The sequence below is a fragment of the Rhyacophila brunnea genome, unplaced genomic scaffold (assembly GCF_057557595.1).
Source record: "Rhyacophila brunnea isolate RB1 unplaced genomic scaffold, BYU_Rbru_1.0 scaffold_6, whole genome shotgun sequence".
Lineage (NCBI taxonomy): Eukaryota > Metazoa > Arthropoda > Insecta > Trichoptera > Rhyacophilidae > Rhyacophila > Rhyacophila brunnea.
In genome coordinates this window covers 41,876,212-41,901,109 of record NW_028233276.1, presented here as the reverse complement: position 1 = coordinate 41,901,109, position 24,898 = coordinate 41,876,212, and the positions used below count along the sequence as shown (strand labels likewise).

Genomic DNA, 24,898 nt, shown 5'->3' with positions numbered 1-24,898 from the left:
AAAGGATGTAACACTCAGTTCTTCAAATTAGATTTTATTGGATAATAACATTGTACACTACTAAATACATGTTGTGTCCAAAGGATGTAAGCTGCAAATGCCAATTTATTATCTAAATTTAGCTGGCATTTTTTTAATAAAAGGAAGTAAAGTGGGAAAACGACTTAACCATCATTTTTGTTGGTTTTTCTATAACTCAATAATTAATATCAGATTAGGCATATAAAAACCAAATTATTAATTATCATGCACTTCCGGTTGTCTATTTTGTATTGTAACTTTGACCAAAAACCATAACAAAAACATTTTTGTGCCTCCTGTAAAATATTATAAATTATTGTGTGGATTACATCTGTTTTCCTTTCTACAGCCAATATATTTTAATATCAAAAAATACTTTTTAAATGAGTTTCATTCAGGCTAAATAATTGATATAAAATTTCTATTACAAAACAGTATTTTGAGCTCATGAAATGGACAAAAGGTATTTGATATTATTTTCCTTAGTTATGAATAAAGTAAAGAATGACTTAATACTTTCCGGATTTTTAAATACCTATGAGAACTCATAAATTTATTTTTTCCAAAAAAATTCTTGTATAATCTATTAATTATTATTACTACAACCAATATTTTATTATTGTGATGTTATATTATGATAGGGAATATTATAGTTTGGTTATATTAAATTTTATATTATGTTACCTGAGTAGGTTTTTCAGTGGGTTGATTAATGACATTAATATTTGCGCCAACACTGTGCGCAGGTATGCTGTTATTACTGGCAATGTGCTGCGGTTGGTTACCCTGCGTTTGCAAAGATAGAGCGCCCAGGCTCTGTTCAACGGATGACATTGTACTGAAAACAAGTCCAATTAATAAATTAACATATTTTTATTTTCGTTAGAACAGTTTCACCAATGTAAACAATGTGTACTTACCATTGATATTTATTATTATATGGAAAAAATGTATGTGAAAAATAAAACGACTCGAAAATTTTAGTTTGGCCTAAAGTTTTGTATGCCAGAATCATTATTATTCTTTTATAATTAACAAATAAATACAGATGGAAGTGATGGAAAAATGAACTCATTTACTGCATTGCATTAAAATAAGGATGAATTTCAAAACTGTGTTAATTCATAAAGTTAATTTATTGCTACCTATTTTAATATAATTATAATATTTATCAGGCAATCAGAATTTTAAAAAATAGTACCAACTTTTCTACTGCTAATTAAGATTTAAGCATCCATCATTCTATTCTGACATATGTAATATGCATAGTTTTAAGTTACATCAAAATAACATCGACATTCTATGCATGTGGCCTTGCATGAGTATAAATTCCTAATGACTAAAGAAATACTTAACAGATGACAAATTACTTTTCACATATTAATTCAAAAAAAAAAAAAATAGATCCAAAAGCATTGCCTAATAAAAATAAACAAAAATAGAAATGACTCCATTGCCTTATCATAATAGTCGATAAACTTCTATTTGATCGCTAAATTCAATAGAAAGTTAAATTTGATTTGTACAGAAGAACATGATTGATAAGATAACATTATGTAATTATTGGGTCATTATTCACCTTCTGCATATTATCTAATCATGTTTAGCAAGAATTCCAAAACCCCAAGTTATGATATTTTAATGTTATAGTCAGAGTATTATTGTTAATTTATATTAGCCATTGTTAGCTAATTAGGAAATAAATAAAGCTAGCTTAAAGCAAACCGAGTGTGCTTATATTACCTCAATGTCTTTCCTGGTTCTGAGTTATATGTACAAAGGCTGGAATCTGAGCTGCAACTCTCCGCTAGACCGCTAGCAGAACTTGCATCCTCTGAAATAAGCAAAAAGAAAAATATTTCATTACACCGACTAAGGAAGAATTTAAACAGCAAAGCTGATGAAGAGCGGGACGTCTCTGCTCGCCTGATATCGATGACTATCTAGTATATTCCCTTTATGCTCATTGTAAAAAAGGTATTCTCAATTTCAGCTCCGAGACCAGCTTATAAGGTATGTCCGAGTCCAAAAATACATTTGTGCTGGCAACAGGATTCAAATACATAACCCACTGATCGAATCCCGAGCATACTAAGCTCTACTTCACAGTAAAGTGTATTCAGTTACATGGAAATATCATGTAAACATTGCTGGCTAATAATTATTATTATGAATAGATGTTGGTTGAAAATCAATACTAGATATTATTATTATACCACCCATGACTATGCAAATATTAGTTTCTACTATTAATTGAAATAAATATTAGATTAACAAGAAAATCAAAGATATCATATTCATAGGATATGATATCGAAGGTTACTGACATACATATTGCTTCCTTGTCACAGACAGAAACAAAAAAGTAAGTAATCAAATCACTAGTTGCTGACGATGAGTTTGTTTTACTTGGTTATGAAACAATTTTTCATGGCAATAAACAATAAACATGTGTATGAAAAACAATGTTAATTTTCAATTCGAAACAAACTCAATAAGTTTGATTTCTGCTGTAGAATTTTTCGAAATGACAATTTTTATTGTATAAACACAATTATTTTTTAATAAGCTGACTGCTAGGTTCATTAGGGTGTGACGATCAAGACAGATTTGATGAAGTCATCATAACAGTCCACTAGTTCAAACTGATATCTCCATTCCACAAACACGGCTAGGTTAAATTATTGTTTTCTCCATCAACACAGACTTTGGCTGCAGAGCTTAAATGACTGTTGTATCTGCTTTTCTCACCCATCAAATAGCGTCTGTAGAGTTAACCGACAGGTAATCTTTATTTTAAGCGGAATGTGTCGTTTCCTTCATGAATAATAAAATATAAAGCTATATCATTGATGAGAACTCACCATCCAGCTTGGGCGAGACACAAGCTGGGGGCGGTGTGGCGGGGCGTGTGGTCCGGTCTGGCCGCACCCCAGAAGGCAACGCACCCTTCGGTCCCCCCACCAGCGGGTCAAATTTCACCAGCAAACTTTCTTTGCAGAAGTCACGTCCGGAACTCGCACCTCCCTCACCACAATGGAGAAGAAAATCAAAAGCGGCCGGGTCTTTGAACACTGGAAGAGAAACAACATCATTAGTTTTGCATTCATATTATAACAAAGTTTTCAATTCATAATAATTAGTATAGGTGGAAATATACAGGATTATACATTATTGCTATTGGAGTCTTGCGGTGGCAAACCATCATTATCAAATTGCATGAATCAACTGACATCTAGCATGATGGACCACCATGATAAAAATGTCAGATGTCAATCGGTCATCAGAGCAACCTCTCCTTTCTCCCACTCTCCTTAGCATACCTCGAGTACGAAACATAAAAAGCATATTATGATTGCGAACTATGTTGAGGAGCATTCAAAAAAATATGGTAAAATGGAGGATATCTGATGAACAAGCCTCGAAGTGTGGCAAAATGCAAAGCATGATACACCTGTTTTCAAACAAGGCATATGCAGGCCCACCAAAAAGTAACTTCAAAGAGATCCTATCAGCTGAAGAAAATAATGTTGGCTATGGCAACTTCTAGAATGATAACCAGTAAGACCTAACCCGAAGAAAAAGATTATCATAAGACTACTGCAGACGATTCCAATTAGAAATGTTGTCAACCGTTACACGTAATAAGTACAAACCCAATCGAATCGCCTGTAAGACTGTTGATATACTTTAGCTATTCAGAGAAAGCATTACATTTTTAGAGTTTTTGACTAGGTACTCAGTTATTTTTATAGATTTTCCAAATAAATAAAAATGTATTCTTTTTTAAGTAAATACCTACAGTTGCGGCAAAACAAAAAAAAAAAAACAAAAAATATGCAAACTGAAAACCTTCACAGATAAGAATCTGTGTGGAAACTTTACAATTCATAATTCATACCATAGTATTTCAAAACATAAAATTCTAATTATGACTGAAAAGTTCATAAAAAAAAGTATTTATGCATTTGATATTAATCTATTATTGTTTTTTTATATCCCATAAAAATAATTTCCGCAGCAAATCAGTAAAAATTGTAAACGGAAAAAGCATTAAGCTCCAGTTTTCTATTAATTTTCAGAATAAAATTTATAAATTTCTTATTATTAATGACTGCCGTATTCAAAGATTATTAATCGAAATGTCATTTCATAAGCACTCGTTTTAATTCGAAAAGTCCAGCTTGATACTATGGCACCTAACATTTAAACGCTTTCCCCACAAAAATCGTAATTATGCATTCAATAAATAATATTATATCCACTTAAATAGCGGATAATTAATTTGTTAAAATGTATAGTAAAAAAAAACAGTCAATTTTGATTGAGCCAATAGATAGTGAATAATTGAAAGTTTATATTGCAAACTAAACTAAAAAGTTTTATCATCAATATCTAGAAAAAGTCAGCAATTATATTAAATCAATTTACTCAATGCTAGCAAATACAATTTGCCATAAATAATTACAAACACCGATCAACTCTAATTAAACACGACCATAAATGATCATGATCAGTTTGATCACAAATCAAAGCAAAGATCATAAAACATTCAAGGTATGTTTTAAAAATCCAAACAATACGAATTGAAAGAACAATGCCTGAACTAATTCGTATTTACTCACAAGGAAAATCTTTTCACAAACTCGAATTATTTAAATTTTCTAAAGATTTCAAAATTCAGCCTTTAAATGAAAACTTTCAAAACATGATGTATGAAAAGGTAATTTAAATTTGAAAACCATGATCAAATTAATAGACGTTGATGATAAATTCAATCTAATTAGCAGCTGTATTAGAAAAATATTAAATATACTCTTAAATTATTAATAATAGCTTACAAAACCCAAATAAAGAATAAAATTAGAATTGATAAGATCAATGCCATTTAAAGATTCCATTATCTATTTTAATTTACTAATGACACAGAATACACGGTAACACGGAAAACCACGAATTCTGTCATTAAATAAAAAAATAAAATTTTAAAATTAGTTACGTTCACAAGGTCAACGGAATACTAGCGGCTTTTACTTTTTTAAATAACCGCCAACAGTGAATAAAAAAGAACACATCTATTATTTGTGTAATTTAAAAATACATCAAAAATATATATTTTAACTATCTTAACATGGTAGGATTCGTTTACAGACGAATACAAAGGTACGTAGATACTATGTTTACCTAGGGTGACGTAAATTACATCGATAATTTAAGTTTAGCACGATTTGAAAGTGTTACATTCCCTTCAATAGTGTGACGAAGCCTTGTGTATTTATATTGCACCAGTCATTTATTTATTTAGCAGACTTGCACCAGAGAATGACGTCCACGACTTCAGTGAACCAATAGTTAGGAATGTTTCAATCATTGTCCAAAAGAAAGAGAAATAAGAAATTCTTCGATATATTATTATATTAATATTAGTATTAATAATTAAGGGTACTTTTTTTTTAAATAATCACATGCATAAGCAATAATGAAAACATTTGAATTTCGAATAAAATAAAGAAGAGAATCGATACAAACATAACAGCCTTAAAGAATAACTTATTTTCGAAAATATCCGAATTACTTGCGCCAAAACGATTCAAATAAACAATAAATCAAAGCGAGACATTGAGAGAACGAATAGCGTACTCGACACAGACGAGGAAATCGTTCCACTATAAAGTTAATACGTAAAGAAAATTTCCAAGGAAATTACGGTGGAAACTAAGAAAATGTTATCTTAAATGATTGACATACTCGCTGTATCAAAGTGATGGGCTGGGAGTGTGGCGTTATGAATAAGCAGGCGTGAATTTACTATCGAAGTCTTTGATTGATGGAACTAATAACCAAGTCCTACAAATAAATCCTCTTGCATGGCAAAAATAATAAATTGGCACGAAAGCTTGAATATTCAATAAGATTTCAGTCAACGGCTCAACAATAATCATTGTAAGCATTTATTGATTGAACTAGAAGTTAACTTTATCGTGGTAAACCTCGATTTAAGTTTGTTTTAAACAATGAGAATTGGCAATAAAAATACAATAGTTACTCACCATTGTCCACTTGTTGCAGTAAAAATGTCAAACAAACGTTTTTTTTTGTACAAACAAAATAATAATCAATAATATATGTATAGATTTTCCAAATTTTGAAAAGGTTTAAATACTAGAACATCATGTCAGTAGGACTAGCACTAGATGATCCGTAAAACCCAGGCGGCGAAAAATATACGACTGTAAAATTGCATGATATTATTACGATTCTTCACTACCTACCTAAACTAAATTGATTGTGGGTGCTTATCGTTATTTATGTCGAAAAAATATTCATTGGAGTGCTTTCTTTTTCAAGTTGTGTTATTGTAAGTATTACATTAGTATAATAAATTACAATAAAAAAAACGGGTTAAAATATTTGATACGAAGTAAACGTCCGACCGCTGTACTAGACGTCGTACAAATCTGACGGACTAGTTATAATTTTAGTGTAAATAGTACCGACAAACTTCATTAAATTATGTACCTAACACCGATCTACTTTCTAAGTAAATCAGAAGTCAAAATAGTTATAAAATTGTTTTATAATAGTATTATTACTATAGGCGCAGGTTTGAATCCAGCTGAGCGTCGTAATTTTTCAAAAAGATTTTTTCTAGTGGTTATATTATATTTCGCTGAGGTGTTTTTAAATTATGTATGTTCAATAAAAGAATCTTATAATATAATGTTTGAGACTTTTGCGGTTGTTTTTTTATCGCAATAGGTTCTTGGGTTTCCACCGCGTGTACTTCTTCCTTCTTACCTCGACGTTTCGGGCTCGTTGCAGAGGCCATTATCAAGACAATGTCATGTCTTGATAATGGATAACAACGAGCCCGAAACGTCGAGGTAAGAAGGAAGAAGTACACGCGGTGAAAACCCAAGAACCTATTACGATAAAAAGAATATTACATTCTTAAACCTTGTGAATTATTCGTTAAATAAAATGCGTTAAATAAACTGCATTATTATTATTTGATTTTTAAAAACGTAGGTACGATTGCAGCTTTAATTTTTTAATATTTAAAACCAAAGAAGTTGGAAGGTTTTTATTTCCTTGGTCGAAGCCCAGCATTTTTTTGCGTGTCACTGAAAATAGATAGCGGGAACTACTTATTGCAGCGTCATCAATAAAAGGCGGAAAACGGAAATATTATAATGCAACATAAATTAGTCTCCTAATTAAGACATTCAAGGCAGTATCAGTATTAGGAGTGATAAATCTACCAGTCCTTATTGGCAATTCAAAGCCCTACTATACCTATGTAAAAATGTGTTCCTTATCAGATAGATACAGATCCCCCGGTTTCTTGAGCGTGTTCATAACTCATCGAGGCACTATGGCAATGTTATAGAATCGCACACGATCGAGGTTGATGAATGTTACGAATATCTTCCGACAGGTGCGGTGAATGACGTGACATGTGAAGGCGGACCATCATCACATCACAACAGAGCATCCATAACAGGTGAAACTAACGTAGAGGAACTAATCATCGAGGAACTTTCGATGATTGAAACAACGATTTGCGGACATGCCTGTCCATTTTGCATAACGGAAAACAATAATGAAATGTCGCAGTAACGGAATCCACTTCCGCTTTCACGGTAATTAAATTAATTGTAACCAATTAAAAAACTATTACACTGTTTTTATTTGAGAGCCAATTCGGCTGTTTAATAAAATAACATTTTCAATATTTCATTGGATACGCTAAAGCTAAATATAGTTACCTGAGATTCGATTCGACACACGCCGAGGTTATTTACCCGGTATTTCACTATTCATTTTTCAGACATCGTTAGTTTACAATGGAGTGCACAAATCCTCCGATCCATCAAAAATTTGTGACCTTTTAGTATATCATAATATAATAATTACATACGACTAGGTTTTTAATGAAACAAACTAATGCTTCATCCGTTACTTATATATTTAAGTGTATTGTGATGATTGATATACGGCAGTGGCGAAGTGTGGAGGTCGAACAATAAACTTTGTCAGTCATGCGTATTTGTTTTCATTAAACTAAGTCTATAATTTACAGATAGTGGTTTATTACTTTTAATTAAAATTTAAATTAAACCCTGGCTAAAAAACCATAATACACACACAATAGGTATATTGTTGGTATTTTTTAAAATTCATTAAGCCCTGCCTAAACCAAACTATAATAGATAAAAAAATATTATTCTATCTATAATATATCCAATGTTATGTATGATTTAATTGCATAATTTTAGACATTTTATAGATACCTAGACAAGTATTTTTGAGACTATTATCTATTATGGCTTGATTTTCGCAGGGTTTAATTGAATTTTAAAAACTAACCAACAGCATTTGTAAAATTGTAGTCTTATTTCAATGAAAACAAATACGCATGACTGACAAAGTTTAGTGAGCACTATTTATAACTGATCGTAACAGCCTACCTCCACCCTTCGCCACTAATATACGGTATACGCTGTAATATGTATCTAGCTAAAGCTCGTTTCGCAGCGCTTATAAACGGTGAAGGTTTTAAATTTGAGATGGAACAATGAAAACCTTAGTGACATATACTGAGGGTGGCAACCACAGACACTGAACTCAACCTCAAGGTGCATACTGCCAACATGTAGTGCCGGCGATCTCACCAGCGCTGATTCTAATTTCCATCTTGCAAATATAATTAGGTACGTACTGCAGATGGAGAGTGACCTGAGTATGAGCTGTTGTACACATTCAATTGATATTAATATTATGTCTAGACTCTAGACTCAGAAGAGAATTAATTAACACACAATATTTTTCGTGACACTTGTACATTGTGCGGCCCGCGAACAATAAATTAGAAAATATAATAATTGGTCATAATATTATATGAATAACAAAATTGTTTACCTACCACTGGTTCATTACGATAATACGGTCGGTTTTTTTTTATTTTTAAGGTGGGCGAATCAAACATTTTGGCGAAATTTACATTATGTAGGTACGAGGGTGGGTCAATAAGTCCTTAGAAAAGCCGACAGGTGGCGCGACTAGTACTGTAAGCGGTTTGTTTTCATGCAGCGGCACTACCGATTCAGTATGCTGCGAAGTTTCAATCAGATTGGTCGGGATGTTGTGTGTTTCTCGTACATTTAAAAAAAAAAATTGCTTGTTTACAAAAATGGAGAAAATTGAGTTTAGGGCTGTTATTAAACATTTTAATATAAAAGGGTTAACAGCAAAGGAAATAAAAAATGAGTTGGATTTAGTTCACGGCATATCTGCTCCTTCACTTGCAACTATTTATAACTGGTTAAATGAATTTAAACGTGGTCGTACATCAACAAAGGATGAACCACGCTCAGGACGTCCTGTAGAGGTGACTACACCAGAAATGATCAATAAAATCCACGATACGGTGTTAAGTGACCGAAGATTAAAGTTGAGTGAGATAATTGAGGTTACAGGGATCTCAAAAGGTAGCGTCATTTCTATTTTACATGACAAATTGGGCATGAAAAATATTTCTGCAAGATGGGTGCCGCGTTTGCTCACAGTCGACAATAAACGCAATAGGGTGGTGGCCTCTAAAGCCCTGTTGTCGCTCATGCAACGCAATCCGGATGAATTTTTTCGTCGCTTTGTGACTGTAGATGAAACATGGATACACCACTATACTCCCGAGACGAAAGAACAGTCAAAGCAGTGGATTGCGAAGGCAAACCATGTCCAAAGAAGGCGAAAACCGTGAAATCAGCTGGTAAGGTTATGGCTACTGTATTTTGGGATGCACGTGAAATTATTTTCGTTGACTATTTGGAAAAAGGAAAAACAATAACAGGGGATTATTATGCATCTTTATTGGACCAGCTAAAAAACAAAATTGAAGAAAAACGGCCTCATTTAAACAGGAAAAAAATCCTCTTTTATCAGGACAATGCCCGTGTTCACACATGTTTACGATCAATGGCTAAAATTGAAGAATTGAAGTTCGAATTGGTCGACCACCCACCGTATTCGCCAGATTTAGCCCCCAGTGACTTTTTCCTTTTCCCAAACTTAAAAAAATGGCTAAGTGGACAACGTTTTTTTTCAAATGAAGAAGTCATCGATCGGACAAATGCTTATTTTGAGGACCTTCCAAAAACTTATTTTTCTGACGGTTTAAAAAAAATTGAGAAACGTCTAACCAAGTGTATTGAGCTCCAAGGAGATTATGTTGAGAAATAAAAAAAAAATACAAAAAAAAACTGTTTTAATGCTTTTTTCTAAGGAATTATTGACCCACCCTCGTACCTCACTGTCTTTGTTGTGTAAAAACGGCGAATTTGTATCTCCACAGGAAGTACTTAAAAACGATAATCGTAAGGGCGAATAACCAATTAGTGTTACTAATACAAAACGAATGTGACATAGTACGCCTTTTAAAACATAGTATTATAATGATTATAAGGACAGTATTCTTTCTAAGCTTTATTATAAACATTTATTATCATCCACAGGTAATTAATAAATAAATGTCCAAAAGTTAAAAACCCTCCTGTAAAATAGCATTTTGGTTAATTCGCCATTTTTACAAAACAACGACGATATAATTAACGGTTGCAATTATATACAATGCAATGCCAACATACTTAGATAAAGTATTTGATTTAGGTACTTATTATGTTTATTGATAATATTTTTGTATGGGCGACCTCCAACACGGGGAAAAATATAATATTCTCCACTATCTACTTACTTATTAATTATTACACATCTGAAAATGTTACCAATCGTAGATCACGATTACTGTAATGGTTAATCCGATTAAGTGAAGGCATACATCAACAATCTAAGCATGAACATAATAACACCGCGGGAGACTAGGTATGTACCAAGTGTTACAAAAACATTACGATGTGAGGAGGTACGCTGGAAATGTACACGGCATGACCGGAGCGCAGAGAGATGGTATGGAGAAAAAAATACGATTAGATAGAAAAACAGAACTAGGCTGGCCACAAAAGAAGTTATTCAGCGGCTTATTAGGCGCTCGAAGGTCGCCCTCCAGATGGCCGACCCACGCTACTGGCCTGGCCACTTCGACGAGCGAGTGCTTCACTATCGCAAGTCATACGTGTATGTACAGCGGACGTGGATAAAAGAATTCCATAAGAAACATTAATCATGCAAGCAATACAAGATTCTTATACTGTCGTATATGGATAATAAGTATGTACATAATCGATTCGTTTACCAGGCATTTACATCTACCGAAGTAGATTTTATAAATCCACCCACTCGAGTGTCTAAAAAATCTGAAATAAACAATAAGAAAATTCGGCTATTCAATTATACAAAAAAATGCCAATAAACAAATTGATTATCATTTTTGAAATGCGAATCTGAGATTTCTGACTGCTTTTACCAAGGATCTAGAGTTGCTACTTCATAACTTTGAACTCCCGGCTCTAGAATGAAAATGAAAATGTATATTCTAAATAATATTTTTTTACATAGGTATACCTATTAGCTATTCATTTTCTTATTACTACATAATATATTAATACAAGCGAATATTATTTGATCTAATTTTATGGAAGTTATTTTAGTTTTTATGGAAGGCGTCAGTAAAAGTGAAAAAAGTGCAATGTTATAACACGTCTACTCTACCTGTGTCAGTTTTAAGAATACAAATAAAATTTTATGTTGGTTCCGCAAATCACTACGAAACCATGAATTTGCCAAGATTGACTTATCTGTTATTTTCTGACGTAGGAAAGGTTCAATGTTCGCAAGTAACGCTTTCCATGGATCCGAATCACATAACAGACTTATAGTGTTTCCTGATCCGAATTTTCTGGGCGTTTCTGTCCCGACCCGATTTAACCTAATAGCGCCTGTACACGTGCATGGAACTACTGTCGGCAATCGTGCTTATTTTATTTTAAACTATCATGACAATAACTGTTTACACGTAAAAGTGCCGACTGTCTCTCTAATCTCATTTTTCAAGAGTAAGCGAGGCGCGATGTTGTGATATTATAGTACTATTTGACAGGACATATTGAAAATCGATTAATCTCAAAATGAGTGGTTCGTTTTTTTACCGGCAGGTTCGCCATTATCATTCTACTGCACAGGCGCAGATTTTACTTGCGCGTTAAAATACAGAAGCTTCCAAACTCGTTTGATTCATGCACGCAATCTTGCCAACTGCAGGAAAATACATGTTTGTTTACCCATACATTTTCTTACTGTGAACAGTAAATCCATGCACCTGTAAACGGGGTATAATTCTCTACAATATTTGCTCATCGGATGATAATATATCGCACTTTTATGGATTGTAGCATTATAGTATCTAAGCTGGAGTGAAACCAAGAAGTTAACAATGATGCTGTCTTTATTATTCGTATTTATTTATTTTTAGAATATGAGCAACGTACTTTACAATGTACCAATTTCATATTTCAAACCAACCCTACGCATACGAAACGAAAATGATTCAGGCGCAAAAAATCATTTCGATTGTACATTATCAATGTCACAACACGTCACGACTCACGGTTTAAATCTATTCATACAAGTTAAATAAATATAAATAAATTAATCAATGCTACTTGAAATCGAACATGGAAAAGTTATTGGAAAAATGTTTGACTTCATTACCTACTATAAATTACGGTGTAATAAATATAGGCACCTAAATAAGAAAGAGTTAAACAAATAACTTGAATAAAATATCCACTTTTTCATTTGCATATTCGTTACTGTTGATGGCTTTGCAAACATTTTTTTGCGGAACTCAAACACGTGTCGGTCGCTTATCGTGGATCTACAATAATTATGTTAACAGCTTTTGAAATTAATTGACTGCAAATAACTTGTATTATTATATTAAAACGGGAAACAGTTTTATGCAGATAAGAATAAATTATTCTTAGTTGAACTGCGGCAATCGTACTGTTGGCCCGTCCAAACGAGGCCATGGTTGAGCCGTAAATGCAATCAAGGACTGCGACGTTTTTTTCTACTATTAGATACATACTTAGATAAATAAGTACGCGCTACGTTACTATTGCAATTAAAATAACAGACATAGACGTATAATAATGGCGGCCAGTGAGGCTGTGCGAAACAAAATTCTGCTACTAATCATTGTTAAACTATGTAAGCAGAAGAAATTTTAATTATGTTTGATTTTTACGCAACACATAAACAAAAGAAGTAAGTAGTTATAGAGCATAATTTAAAATACTAAGTATAAATAATTATCAATTGGGTCAACATTTACTTGGTAGAATTCCATTGTCCAGAATTATAATATAAAATAAATTATATTAAATTCTACAGGTGTTTTAAAGTCGATGGCTATTTCAGTTGTAACCATTGAAGTTATCAAGTCTTGATAATGGTGTTACAATTGACTTAAAAAAACGCCCTGCAGAACGTAGAATTCAATATAATTTATAGTATCCTTTTGTAATACTAAATACGCTTAGTGCATTATAAAATATATATTTCTTTATCGATGAATTTCCCGATTTCCGAAGAGAATAACCCAGGGAATACAACAATGAGGGAAATTGGTTATCTTTGGGGGGTAGTTGTAAGGTAGGTACCCACAACTTTACTCTTGAGTGATATGGAACTTAAACACGTGTTAAAGAATAAGCATGTTATTAGCAACTCATTCCGATCCACTTCACTCATTAAAGAGTAAAGCAGCTTGAAATTTCCACCATCAAACGCCCCCCCCCCCCCCCCCCCACCCGCAACAACAAGCTTATGTTCACAGCGGGCGAATCGCATGAAATATGTACCTACGTGTAAAAAAAACCAATGTAGGATGATACGCATCCTCTCGTATCAAAGGTAATGTACATCGCGAAATTGGTGAATTATTGTATAGGTCATATTCTGAGATCCTATTATAATTGTTCACGTATAATCTTAACTTAACTACGATGGTGAAATACAATCACTATGTCGTTCTTATTGATCGAGTTGCAGTGTGATTCTCAACTGTTACCTATAGTCCTATACCAACCACTACAAGATTCGAATTCTTTTTAAACATTGTATAATAAATTCTCTGAAAATAATGGACGTTATTTCACAGATTCAGTCACTATTATTAGAATTATGTATCAAAATATTACGCCGTTGATAACATTGATATCATTATCAAACGTGACAAGCATGAATAGGTAGGTACATCGTGAGAAGACGTGTTATTAATAAGTAATTATATTAACCGAGATACGACTCCTTCCTACATTGCGATAAAATGTCAAGCATACAAATCTTTATCCAAAGAAAATGAATCAATGATGCATCAGTTGCAAAATTATAAATATTATCATCTACCTACATCAAAGATATAATGTTGAAAACGTCGATAAAAATATATCTATGAGTAATATCACTAGGTATAAAAAAACTTTGATCAGACTTCGAACTACATATTATCAGAAAAAACAAATATTAATGTTTCGTTACAGGCACCCTTCAGGAACGAAAAAAATACATAATATAATTTTTAGCGGAATGGAATATGACTTATTATATTCTTCTTGGACCCAAATAATTTGGCTGTCAAATAGCCTTCTCAACAGGTTTGCCCTTCCCCTCTTGGCATTCTACAAGACGCAGTGGAACTCATGAATAAGTGAAACCTTATATTGTTTTCTTTTATATTCTGAAGCGGAATGTCTAACTAAAAGACAAAACATTGCAGACTACTGATACTAATAATTCTCACTCGATAGCCACTTGTGGATGCGACAGGTCACAATAAGTCATAGGAGAGCACCTGTAGTTATAGCTGCAGTCCAGGTGTTCAAAGCTAATAAAAGTGCGGGAGGCCGCGGTAGAAACGACGAGAAGATATAAGTAGTAGGCGGGGTAATTGCGGAAGTCAGTGGTCCAGTTAGGATTTGTTAACAACCCCCCCCCCCCCACCCTTCCCGCCGCCTTCAAAAATCAAAAACAAATTATTATATATTTTCGAATTGGACCCCCCCCCCCGTAAGCTATTTTTTCTGCGTGCGCGCCTGTTTCGTTATTATGTACGTACAACATACCCGATTTTCTGTGATTGCTAATCTAAATAATATCGTATTATGACGTGGTGTATTCTGACGACGGTATGTCACCTAACCCAAGCAATAATTATGTATTATATTGTTCTTATTACATATTATATAGTCGACCACATTTGGTTATGATATATGTCGTAATCAATACAGCATATACCTACTTCAATCATTAAAAATTAAAGAATCACAGTTTAACTTGGCAATGTATAACAATGTATGGAATTGACAGTGAATATAAGATGAAAGATTAAAATGCTTGCGACTTTTAACAGACGCGAGAGAATAGCTAATTTAATCATCTATCCCAGATAACTTTTTTAGCTTCACTTTCATAATATTAAGTTTAGGGTCCAGCAGTGACAAGCAATGCATGTGGCCCACGAATAATTCACTGAGCAATGATTTTTTTTATAATTAAATATATCATAATAAAAATATCCTGTTTGGATAATAATTATGCGAAATCGAATCTACGATACAGTATTGTTGGTTTATGGTATTTAATTTGGCTCTCGTGAGAATAAATGTTGCTTAACACTGTCTCAACATAATAGATAAGATTTTTTTCACCGTCATTGGATTTCGATTATCAGGCGAAGTTGAAGACGAAAAAGGCAAACAAATAAACAACAATACAATTACTTGACGGCACGCTTGCGTTTGCGACAGGACGCGTGTACGAATTCCAATTAGCAATATTTACTTACACAGTCAGTGCACAGCATAGACATATGGAATTGTTGCATACATTGTGCATTTTCTTAATCGAGATTTTGCATTAATCTTGTGAGGGATTCTTTCGAGCAGTCATTAAAAAGTCACAGACGAGATGATCACAGGGGCAAAGACGTACCGGCAGAAGGGTAAAAATAGTACGATTGTGACATTTTCCAAAATACATATAGGTACGCATTGACGTATTGAATGAATACAATATAACGCATGAATAAGCGAAAAAATAAAAAGCCTCTTGTAAACACCACACCATAACAAAGTCGGTGTCTCCGCGAGCCCGGTCATACAAATTCAATTCTTCCGTAGACAGATGAATGCAGATGACTGTGTTTGGAAAAGTGAACTCTATATACATTGCAATAAGGGTTAATTTCTAAATCTGCGTTCACTGTGATACATCATTATTACCATGTGCTGCTAACCTATCTACTGCTGCACTGCCAGATGTTTATTGTAAACATAGATGTAGCATGTCGTTAACAAATAACTCTACCTACATTGCAATAATGATGATTGTGTTTACAGATTATTGTCAAATTTAATGTCTTTGAATTGTTTTATATAACGTGTCCACCTTAGTGTTAAGATTTTGTACGGGAGAGTTCATATGTGTTTCAAACTTCATTGCATATAGGTACACCATAATGTCAGATATGCCGCGTATATACCTGTACACTGCGGCAATAACAAACATTATACTTGCGTTCTCGAAATACCGACGTGTGAGCGGTTCAACGTGCATATCTGTGGACCCGCATCGAATTTTACCACGCTACCAATCTATAAAAAAAAACACTAAGGAAGTCCACAAAAAAACAGATAAATATGATACAGATTGGAGAGCGTTTTGAATCGGGCGCATTCGCGAAAAACCATAGTTATTTTGCGAACTTAAAAGTGAACTAAAATCATTCTGTCTATAAGATATAATTTTCAGTTACAGACGCATTACATAATATAATTATTAATTTACTCCCTAGTAAAGTACCTTCAGCGATCACGAAAATTTGCACGCCAATGCGTTTGAGAGTCACCAAAAGGTGTCAATTAAATTCGCCAGCGTGACGTTTTTGAGATTCTGGGTGGAGGCACTCTCTAAAAGAGTTATTACTAGTTTATCATTTTGCATCGAGTTGCTTCAAGTTTGTTCGACAACGGTTTAATTTATTCCAAAACTAAAATGAGATGTATCATAACCATAACACAATATTAATTTTGATAACTACGTAAGATGGAAATTTTTTTTAAAAAAATGGCATTAAACTAATAACACCATTTAGGGAACGAGACACCCCTAAAATAAGACTTGTCACAAAGTCATAAAATCAATACATAATGTCAAATTATACTACCATAAAAAATATTATATTATTGTATACTGGTGTTGCGTGGTGAGTGGGTAGACGTCGTGATCGAGATTTTTCGTCTCGAGAAATCATGAAGTCAAATCTCCCAAATTCGAGAAACTAAAAAAAAAATATTTGAAAGCAGCAAATAAAATAAATTTTTGCATAGAACGTAACATTATACAAAATCCAGGCGCGGCAAACATTTTAATGGACCCACCGAAGAATTAATTTAACTGAATAATATGACTGACCACCTCGGTAGTCCATCAAAGACAAAAACAATCAGTCGCGTACTAAATTGGTAATCATTTCTTGAGGTCATCAAATAAATTTTATACGTACAAGGAGTTCATAGTCAATCATCAATTTGAATCGGAATTAGACAAACGGAAGCTGTAAATGAGCGTATCCCACGATAAAAATCGTCAACGCAAAAATCATGAGTCACTGATTTTTTCGTCAGAGGCGATTTACATTTAAAAATGACACCTGTTATCAGAAATATTTGATTAATTGAAACAGATTAGACATAAACTTGAGCGAGTCCAACGTCGCCAACTTTTTCTTGCCAGATCTAGCATTTTTGAATAGGTAGTAGCTAGCAACATTTCCATCTGGCGTATGGCGTTAAATCTAGCGTTTTGCGTCACCGCAAACAGCTTAAAACATCACATAATAAATTACACCAGATTTGCTCGAAAATCAATATGCAATATGGCAGCGTCACCTGTCAATATTTTTGTCGCTGCGCTCAATGCGTTCAGTGTGTTCAATACGCACGCATATATAGAGTATGTATGTATCTTGCGCTGAGTTGCAGACAGATAAAATCTGATCACCAGTATCACGACATATATAATACACATATGTAGGTACATATAAAAAAATTATGACGTTCTATTAGTTGTAAAATACTAAATTCTTTTTGATCATTATTCTTCTAAAACCGATGTTTATAATATTGACATATTTTTTTGAAATGACAGTTTGTAGGTAGGTAGACTCTTGAAAAATCTAGCATTTTATTCAACCATCCGAGCTTATTTTCTTACCCAATCTGGCATATTTTTGTGAATGAGAGTTGGCAACACTGAAAGCGCTACCATACACATCCAGATTACACAGACATAAAATCTGTAAGTTACAATGCCCAAAAAGCGATTCATTTTCCGAGGTTGGTTTACTTCAAGATATATCAGAATGTTTGAAAAGGAAAATTTAGTCCATAAACCTTTAGAACGTTGGACGTGAGACGTGACTGAAAAAATAATACGTATGAATGTGATATGGGGTTGAATATAATTTACATTTACAACTAAAAGCAATACATAGCACATTTGGGGGGTATGAATTATATATGTTTCCATATATAATATAAGCCGGTATATAAATTCTACTTAAATAGTTCCACACACATTATTTTTTGCACAACAATATAGAATGTGAGAAAGATAGGTTGATAACGTCTTAATAGTTGATGAATTCAGTCATTGTACGACAGTTCGCCTCCTTATGACACAACAGCACGGATGCCGACATCCCTCTGCCTCACTCTGCAGCGTTGCTACAATAACGACCTACTCGCTGCAGATCTGACATGGCGATATGCGTTGGACTGAAGGTGCGATGTTGAGTGAAATACGTAAAAAAATCGAGATAATAAGATTCCTACTTCCACTATTTCCAATAATGAAAGAGAATAAGCCCGACATAAGTTAACAATATTCTAATATAGAGAACAGACAAGACAAATTTGTGAAATTTATGTTGAACTGAAACAATGAGAAGTTAAATTCCCAGATTCAGATTACACACTAAAATGTATTTCATGACTAACGTTAAATTGTATATATGTTTCGATGAAAATCTGTATCTATAAATTTACATGCCTTGCCAGTGCATGCGCCTAGTATTCGTAAAAGAAATCAAACGCTCGTTTTTATTGATAAGGCTATGCCGCGCTATCTAAAAATACTCGGAATAGAGTTAAAATACAAATTACGTTAACGCTTCCAGCATCGATTTTCAACTACCCGCGCCCACTTCGCGGCTTGTCCACCACTTACCGCAATATGAATTTTCTGAAGGTTCGCTGAATTTAAACTACTACTACTTTCACAGTAACAGATCAACTAACATTTCAAAACAATTGACAGTTCACAATATAAAACATGTTTTAGGGTCGTAATTATATTCCATTGCGTACCTACCAGGGAACTCAGAAATAATGGGAACTGAAATACCTAACGGGTAAGGAGAAACAGGCAACTGATCTTGAGTAAGGAAGAAACGGGATAAATTTAAACACGTGTCAAGAATACGTCATACGTCGAATACTGACCACTGATCTCGGGTATGTATTGACGCTTATTTAATATTGATGTATTACAAACACTATTTGCACGTCTACAATGCGTGCTTCATTTTCGTATGACACTCACACATTCAAAACCCTGCGTCAAAATTTACTGTATTGGTATATTATAGCCTAACCCACGACGGCCGCGCAGCTTAAGCGTTGGCCAATAGCGTCGTGGGTCCCAGGTTCTAATCCTGGGTCTGGCAAGTACACATATTGTTTTTCAAATTGTGTAAGAGTCAGAGTATGGACCTAATAGGTTGAGCAAGTGGCTGACATCCATTTCTCGTATAAACAAAATCCGTTAAAACAAACCTCCATATTGTGGAGGCCCCCATATGATCCTATTAGGATCGGACATGGTCGGAAAAAATATTAGGTTCTGTGGTACCTACCTACATAGTATTTTTCTTAATTCGTTAAAACGCAGAATTGTCGGTTAAATAACGGGGTTTAATCCGGCAACAATTTTGACACTTAACTAGACGATTTCCTCCAAGTTTCGACTCACGTATCGTACAAAGTTAATTCTTAGCCTAATAATATTATTGTGTAACTGTAATGTATGAGACACTACCACTTTTGAAGTATGTGAAGTGAACCGACAAAAAACCGATAAGTCGAAAAATAACTAGTTTATAATGTACATACGACATAATGCCGTAGCATAGCACACTTTCCGATGTGATCAGAAGAGCGTGGAAAAGAATAATCCCATTTTGCAATACGTACTATGACTATTCTCAACTGAATTAAGACAATTGCTGCAAAAAACCATAACCTTCTAGGTTATCATACTAATCATCCATATTACGTACTATTATAGCAGTAGGTTACCCAACCATGTTTATTAACACACCAAAACTAAAATTGGATACATATAATGAATACAATAAAATAATATTGCATTGTTGTGTGAAAAATAATAATATAATAACATACACATTGGTTATAGTCACATAAATGTATTGAAATTTAGTTGTGCCGATAAAAAATGTCTTCGATTTATACCTATTGTATCTATCTATCAGACGGAGCATTATAACTAGGTACCTACCTACTAACTGCAACAGTAACCGCATAAGGATTGGTAATTGGTACAACACGCATGTTTCAAGAGATGACAATTCCACGAGTCATGATTAAAAATCTACATTAATTTGGCTGTAATTTGAACGTAGAAAACTGCAGGACATCAATCTACCAATGATTCCCAAAGCGGAGGGGCGCCAGGCTTATCATATGGGAAAAAATACAAATATGTACCTACCTAATAGTTTTCATCTATATAAATCGTTGTTTTAAGTCATGCACGTAAAAAAACACACATATAATGTCAATATGTCACTATATGGGCTTTAATTGGGTAAATCATTGGAAGCCAATGGAAAAAAGGGTTTACCACTCAGCTGTATATGAACAAAAGTCGCATTTAAAATGGTTTTTCACCAATATGTAACGTTTTAAGTGGTAATACGTCCGCTCGCACAAGAAAAACGTCGCATTTTAAATAGGTAGGTACTTTTAATTTTTAAATTTAATTTTCAATGCATCATTTTTTAGCCACTTTATAGCGGGTGCTAATACAATAGTTGACTTTTGGGTTATCACCACATTTTAACCGACCTTCTTTCCTCCACGTTTTGGACTCATTGCACGGGCCATTATCTATAGAGAATTCTCTTGAAAAAAACCTCTACAACGAGCACGAAACGTCGAGGAAAGAAAGAGGGAGAGCAAGCGGTGACAACCCAAAAATCCATTACGATAACAAACAACCGTGGAAGTTAAGACATTAAACTCATTAAATAGGTAACGAAAAGCCGGTAGTCTGAAAAAGTTTGAGAAACTCTGATATACGCCTTTATCAACTAGAAAACGGGGGGGGGTCGACGTAATAGTTATATTGACTAGAAACAATAATAATATAATATTCAACCCTTGTTTGATCGGCCGATCGCACCGCTACAAAGAGTAATTTTCTTTGCACTGGCGGCATAATAATAATTCACGGGAGGGTATTGAATGATTTTCCGCCCACCAGTGCCGGCGCGTGGGCGGGGGCGGAGATATCCTTCCATACATGGGCGACCGTCTGCGTCTGGAGGTTGCCGTCGCATACATTTTATTACACCGAACGGCGGGAACAGATAGGCAGGCGCCCGGAATGCGGCTCAGAAGCGAAGAAGATTAGCTTATTTGGAATAAGGCGGTCGTTGCACTGTTTTGTGTTTATTGCCCTCAAAAATGCAGCAGTATTTCGTTGCCGGCACTGCATTGCTCAAATATGAAAATTATTGCTGGCCCATCATAATGCTAATAAGATGTATTTCTTTCTCACAAGACAGCTATTTCTTTCGCCTTTCGTTAACAACTTATGTTTACAAAGTGATCCTATATAATATAATATACCCTAAACTTTGAATTGTTCATAACTAAAATACTATGAAGACTGCTGTTGATTTTATATAAATGTCTGATTTGCTTAATATTTTCTGAATAGTTTAAGAAATATGATGGATTTGTTTTTGTTCATCTTTAGTAACATTTTTGCATTGTTTTTGAGGTTAAATTTCGAAAATTCTTTGCAAAATGTATGTATGATTCTCAGGTGTATGATAAAAACACTGGGTAAACTTGAGCCCATGATTCAAACTCACTATATTACATATTATATGTTTTGTGTCGCGAGCTATTAGTCTTATAAATGACCTTTTAAACTACAGTTGTAATATGTATACTTAATGCATATTTTAAAATACATTTTTAATAACTTCGTTAGTCCCTACCGCCAGAGTGCACAAAAATAAGTAATGGGTGGCCTTCTGGGTGTGGCTATAAGTTATAATAACACCTGAGTGATGTGTTAAAAAATATATTATTTACAATATTTACGTCGTTGTGTTTTATGGGCTGAACATTATAAAGCCATGAATCAAATCTGGCTTCAAAGCCAGGTTTCGCACTTCTGATTCGATCGAAACATATTGGTGTTTTACCCAGCTTACATTTAAATTATACATTTTTTTAGTTATATATCGCAACAACGTCATCCGATATGAAAACCACAAACATTTTTGTATGTCGACAAGCTTCAACCAATACCTATTTATCAAATTATAATATATTATAGTAATCCGAAACCATACGAATGCTCGGGTCAACAACGTATGTCGTATAGGTACAGTGTGTAATCAAATTTGTTAGTTTTAAAACGAAAACCACATCTATCCCAACATGAGTCAATTGTGGCGATCACGATCACCAACCGCAGTATCCATACCATAACATTCTCAAATAATTATTATTTTGTAACCGGTATCATAATATCAAAACTTATTTTCAAAATACTAAATATGTAAATAAAAATACATCATAATATTATAACATATTTTGTTATCCACCGACTAAACGGTAACCACGTTAGAATTTTTTTTTTTTTTTTTTTTTTTTTCCCCGACCATGTCCGATCCTGATAGGATCATATGGGCCTCCACAGAGTGGAGGTTTGTGTTGACAGATTTTGTTTTTTACGAGAAATGGATGTCAGCCACTTGCTCAACCTATTAGGTCCATACCCTGACACACACAAATTGAAAAACAATTTTTGTACTTGCCAGACCCAGGATTCGAACCTGGGACCCACGGCTTTGTAGTCCAACGCTTATGCCGCGCGGCCACCGTGGGCGTTAGAAATAGTAGTCTAATATCTATTCAAACTGAGATATTTAGCTACTAATATCAATATTTTTTTACAATTGTGTATCGGTACTTATATTATAATATATTTCGATGACCTATTACTTACGCATTTATGTTTAAATTATGATAGTTGCATACGCACTAGTTTATCGTCACAGAACCCATGTCGGTTCCACGAGAATGAAAGTAGATACCGTCGAGATAGCAAATATTTCGCCTGCCGCGCCAACATGGTGCGGTATGTGCATCAGATTTTATTTAAATTTTCCTTGCATGAATCAGTTTAAAACAGTCATAGGGAAATAATAAAATATACGTAATATTATGCATCAGCCAAGTAAGGGCTCTAGATTTAAAGCATCTAAGAGTCTAAAGGGCTGCGCCAAACAAAAAAGTTTGGGATTCACTGAACCTGGGTGTTATTTTTTGTAGATGCAGTGATTTCTAGTGAAAACACATTCAAATTACTTGAAAACGGCGAATGAACCGTAATAGCTTTGTATAGAAATTTTGAAAAAATCACGCAGCATTTAATTCAATGTAAGAAACTGTTGGATTATTGTAAGAAGGAAGTACATAAATAGCTACCAAATAAACGCCAACTCGATTGGCTGCAATCCCTTCAACCTAAAATCTTTAAATTGAAAGATTGAGAATAAACTTGAAGTGACGCGGTTTGGAGAACAAATACATCGACAAATTGCCCTCGTAGCCCAGTGCGTAACGCGCTGGCATTTCATCCGGGGGCTCCGGGATCGATCCCGGCGAGGTCACAATACATATATGTGGTTTTCTCAAACCAGTGTAAGTGATTGTTGCATTTCTATTATGAATCTTCTATCAAAGGACCTAATGGCCTACTGTAGTATTAAAAAGAAAATAAGTATGTATATACTTTCAAATTATTTAATTGTGACACAGGACCGCGCCTCAAGTTATAGCTGACTGTCTCTATATCTACCTACATTTATGACCGAGCCCATAATATCGAAGACATTGTTATCCTCCGACAATGTGTAAGTTCCACCTGCATTGCGAAGGGTGCCTATATCATATCATTGATCAAACAAAACGTCACAGCAAATATCACACGCATCGAACCGATCGAAACAAAACGAAAATTTAAGAACTGACAAATAAACACTAAACTAAACAGTCGGCGGAGTTGACCAAATATGGGCATGTCAATAAATATTATTGGTATTGAAATGAGAATCGAAACCGGTCGCCGGAGAGAAAGAAGACGTATGGCTGGCAATGACTTTCCAATGCCAATATTGATTGGGGCTTCGGGTTTCTTGGCGCGAGATGAATCCGTCAGGTAAAACAGCTTTCTACACTCGAGGCGGTCTATCTACTATTTACTAGATGTCAAACACCTTTATAATATTATAAAAGGTATTACAAATCTCATTACAAACACAGAATAACACGCAATACTAAGCGGTTTATAAAAATACTATATTACCTATATTATTAGATCAGTGGTTTCCAACGGAGTGCGCTAAAAGACTCGAGGGACGGTGGAAGCCAACAGGCTGATAAGGAGAAATTGGAGGATTGTTTGAGATGCTCAAAAAGGGCAAAGTTTACAAATTAATAGTCAGAGCTCTCACCTATACATGTATACAATC

At 34.1% G+C, this 24,898-nt stretch overlaps 1 protein-coding gene across 13 annotated transcripts in view; it reads right to left on the bottom strand.

Moving 5' to 3' along the window:
* Positions 1-24,898, bottom strand: part of tacc (transforming acidic coiled-coil protein) — a 126,258-nt gene that overhangs the window by 15,357 nt on the left and 86,003 nt on the right. For all 13 annotated transcript variants that reach the window (XM_085956900.1, XM_085956899.1, XM_085956903.1 and 10 more), the window contains 3 exons: positions 2,886-3,095; positions 1,765-1,855; positions 706-859 (listed from right to left, as the gene is read on the bottom strand). In XM_085956900.1, coding sequence (XP_085813026.1) covers positions 706-859; positions 1,765-1,855; positions 2,886-3,095 — 455 coding nt within the window. The remainder of the gene's footprint in view (positions 1-705; positions 860-1,764; positions 1,856-2,885; positions 3,096-24,898) is intronic.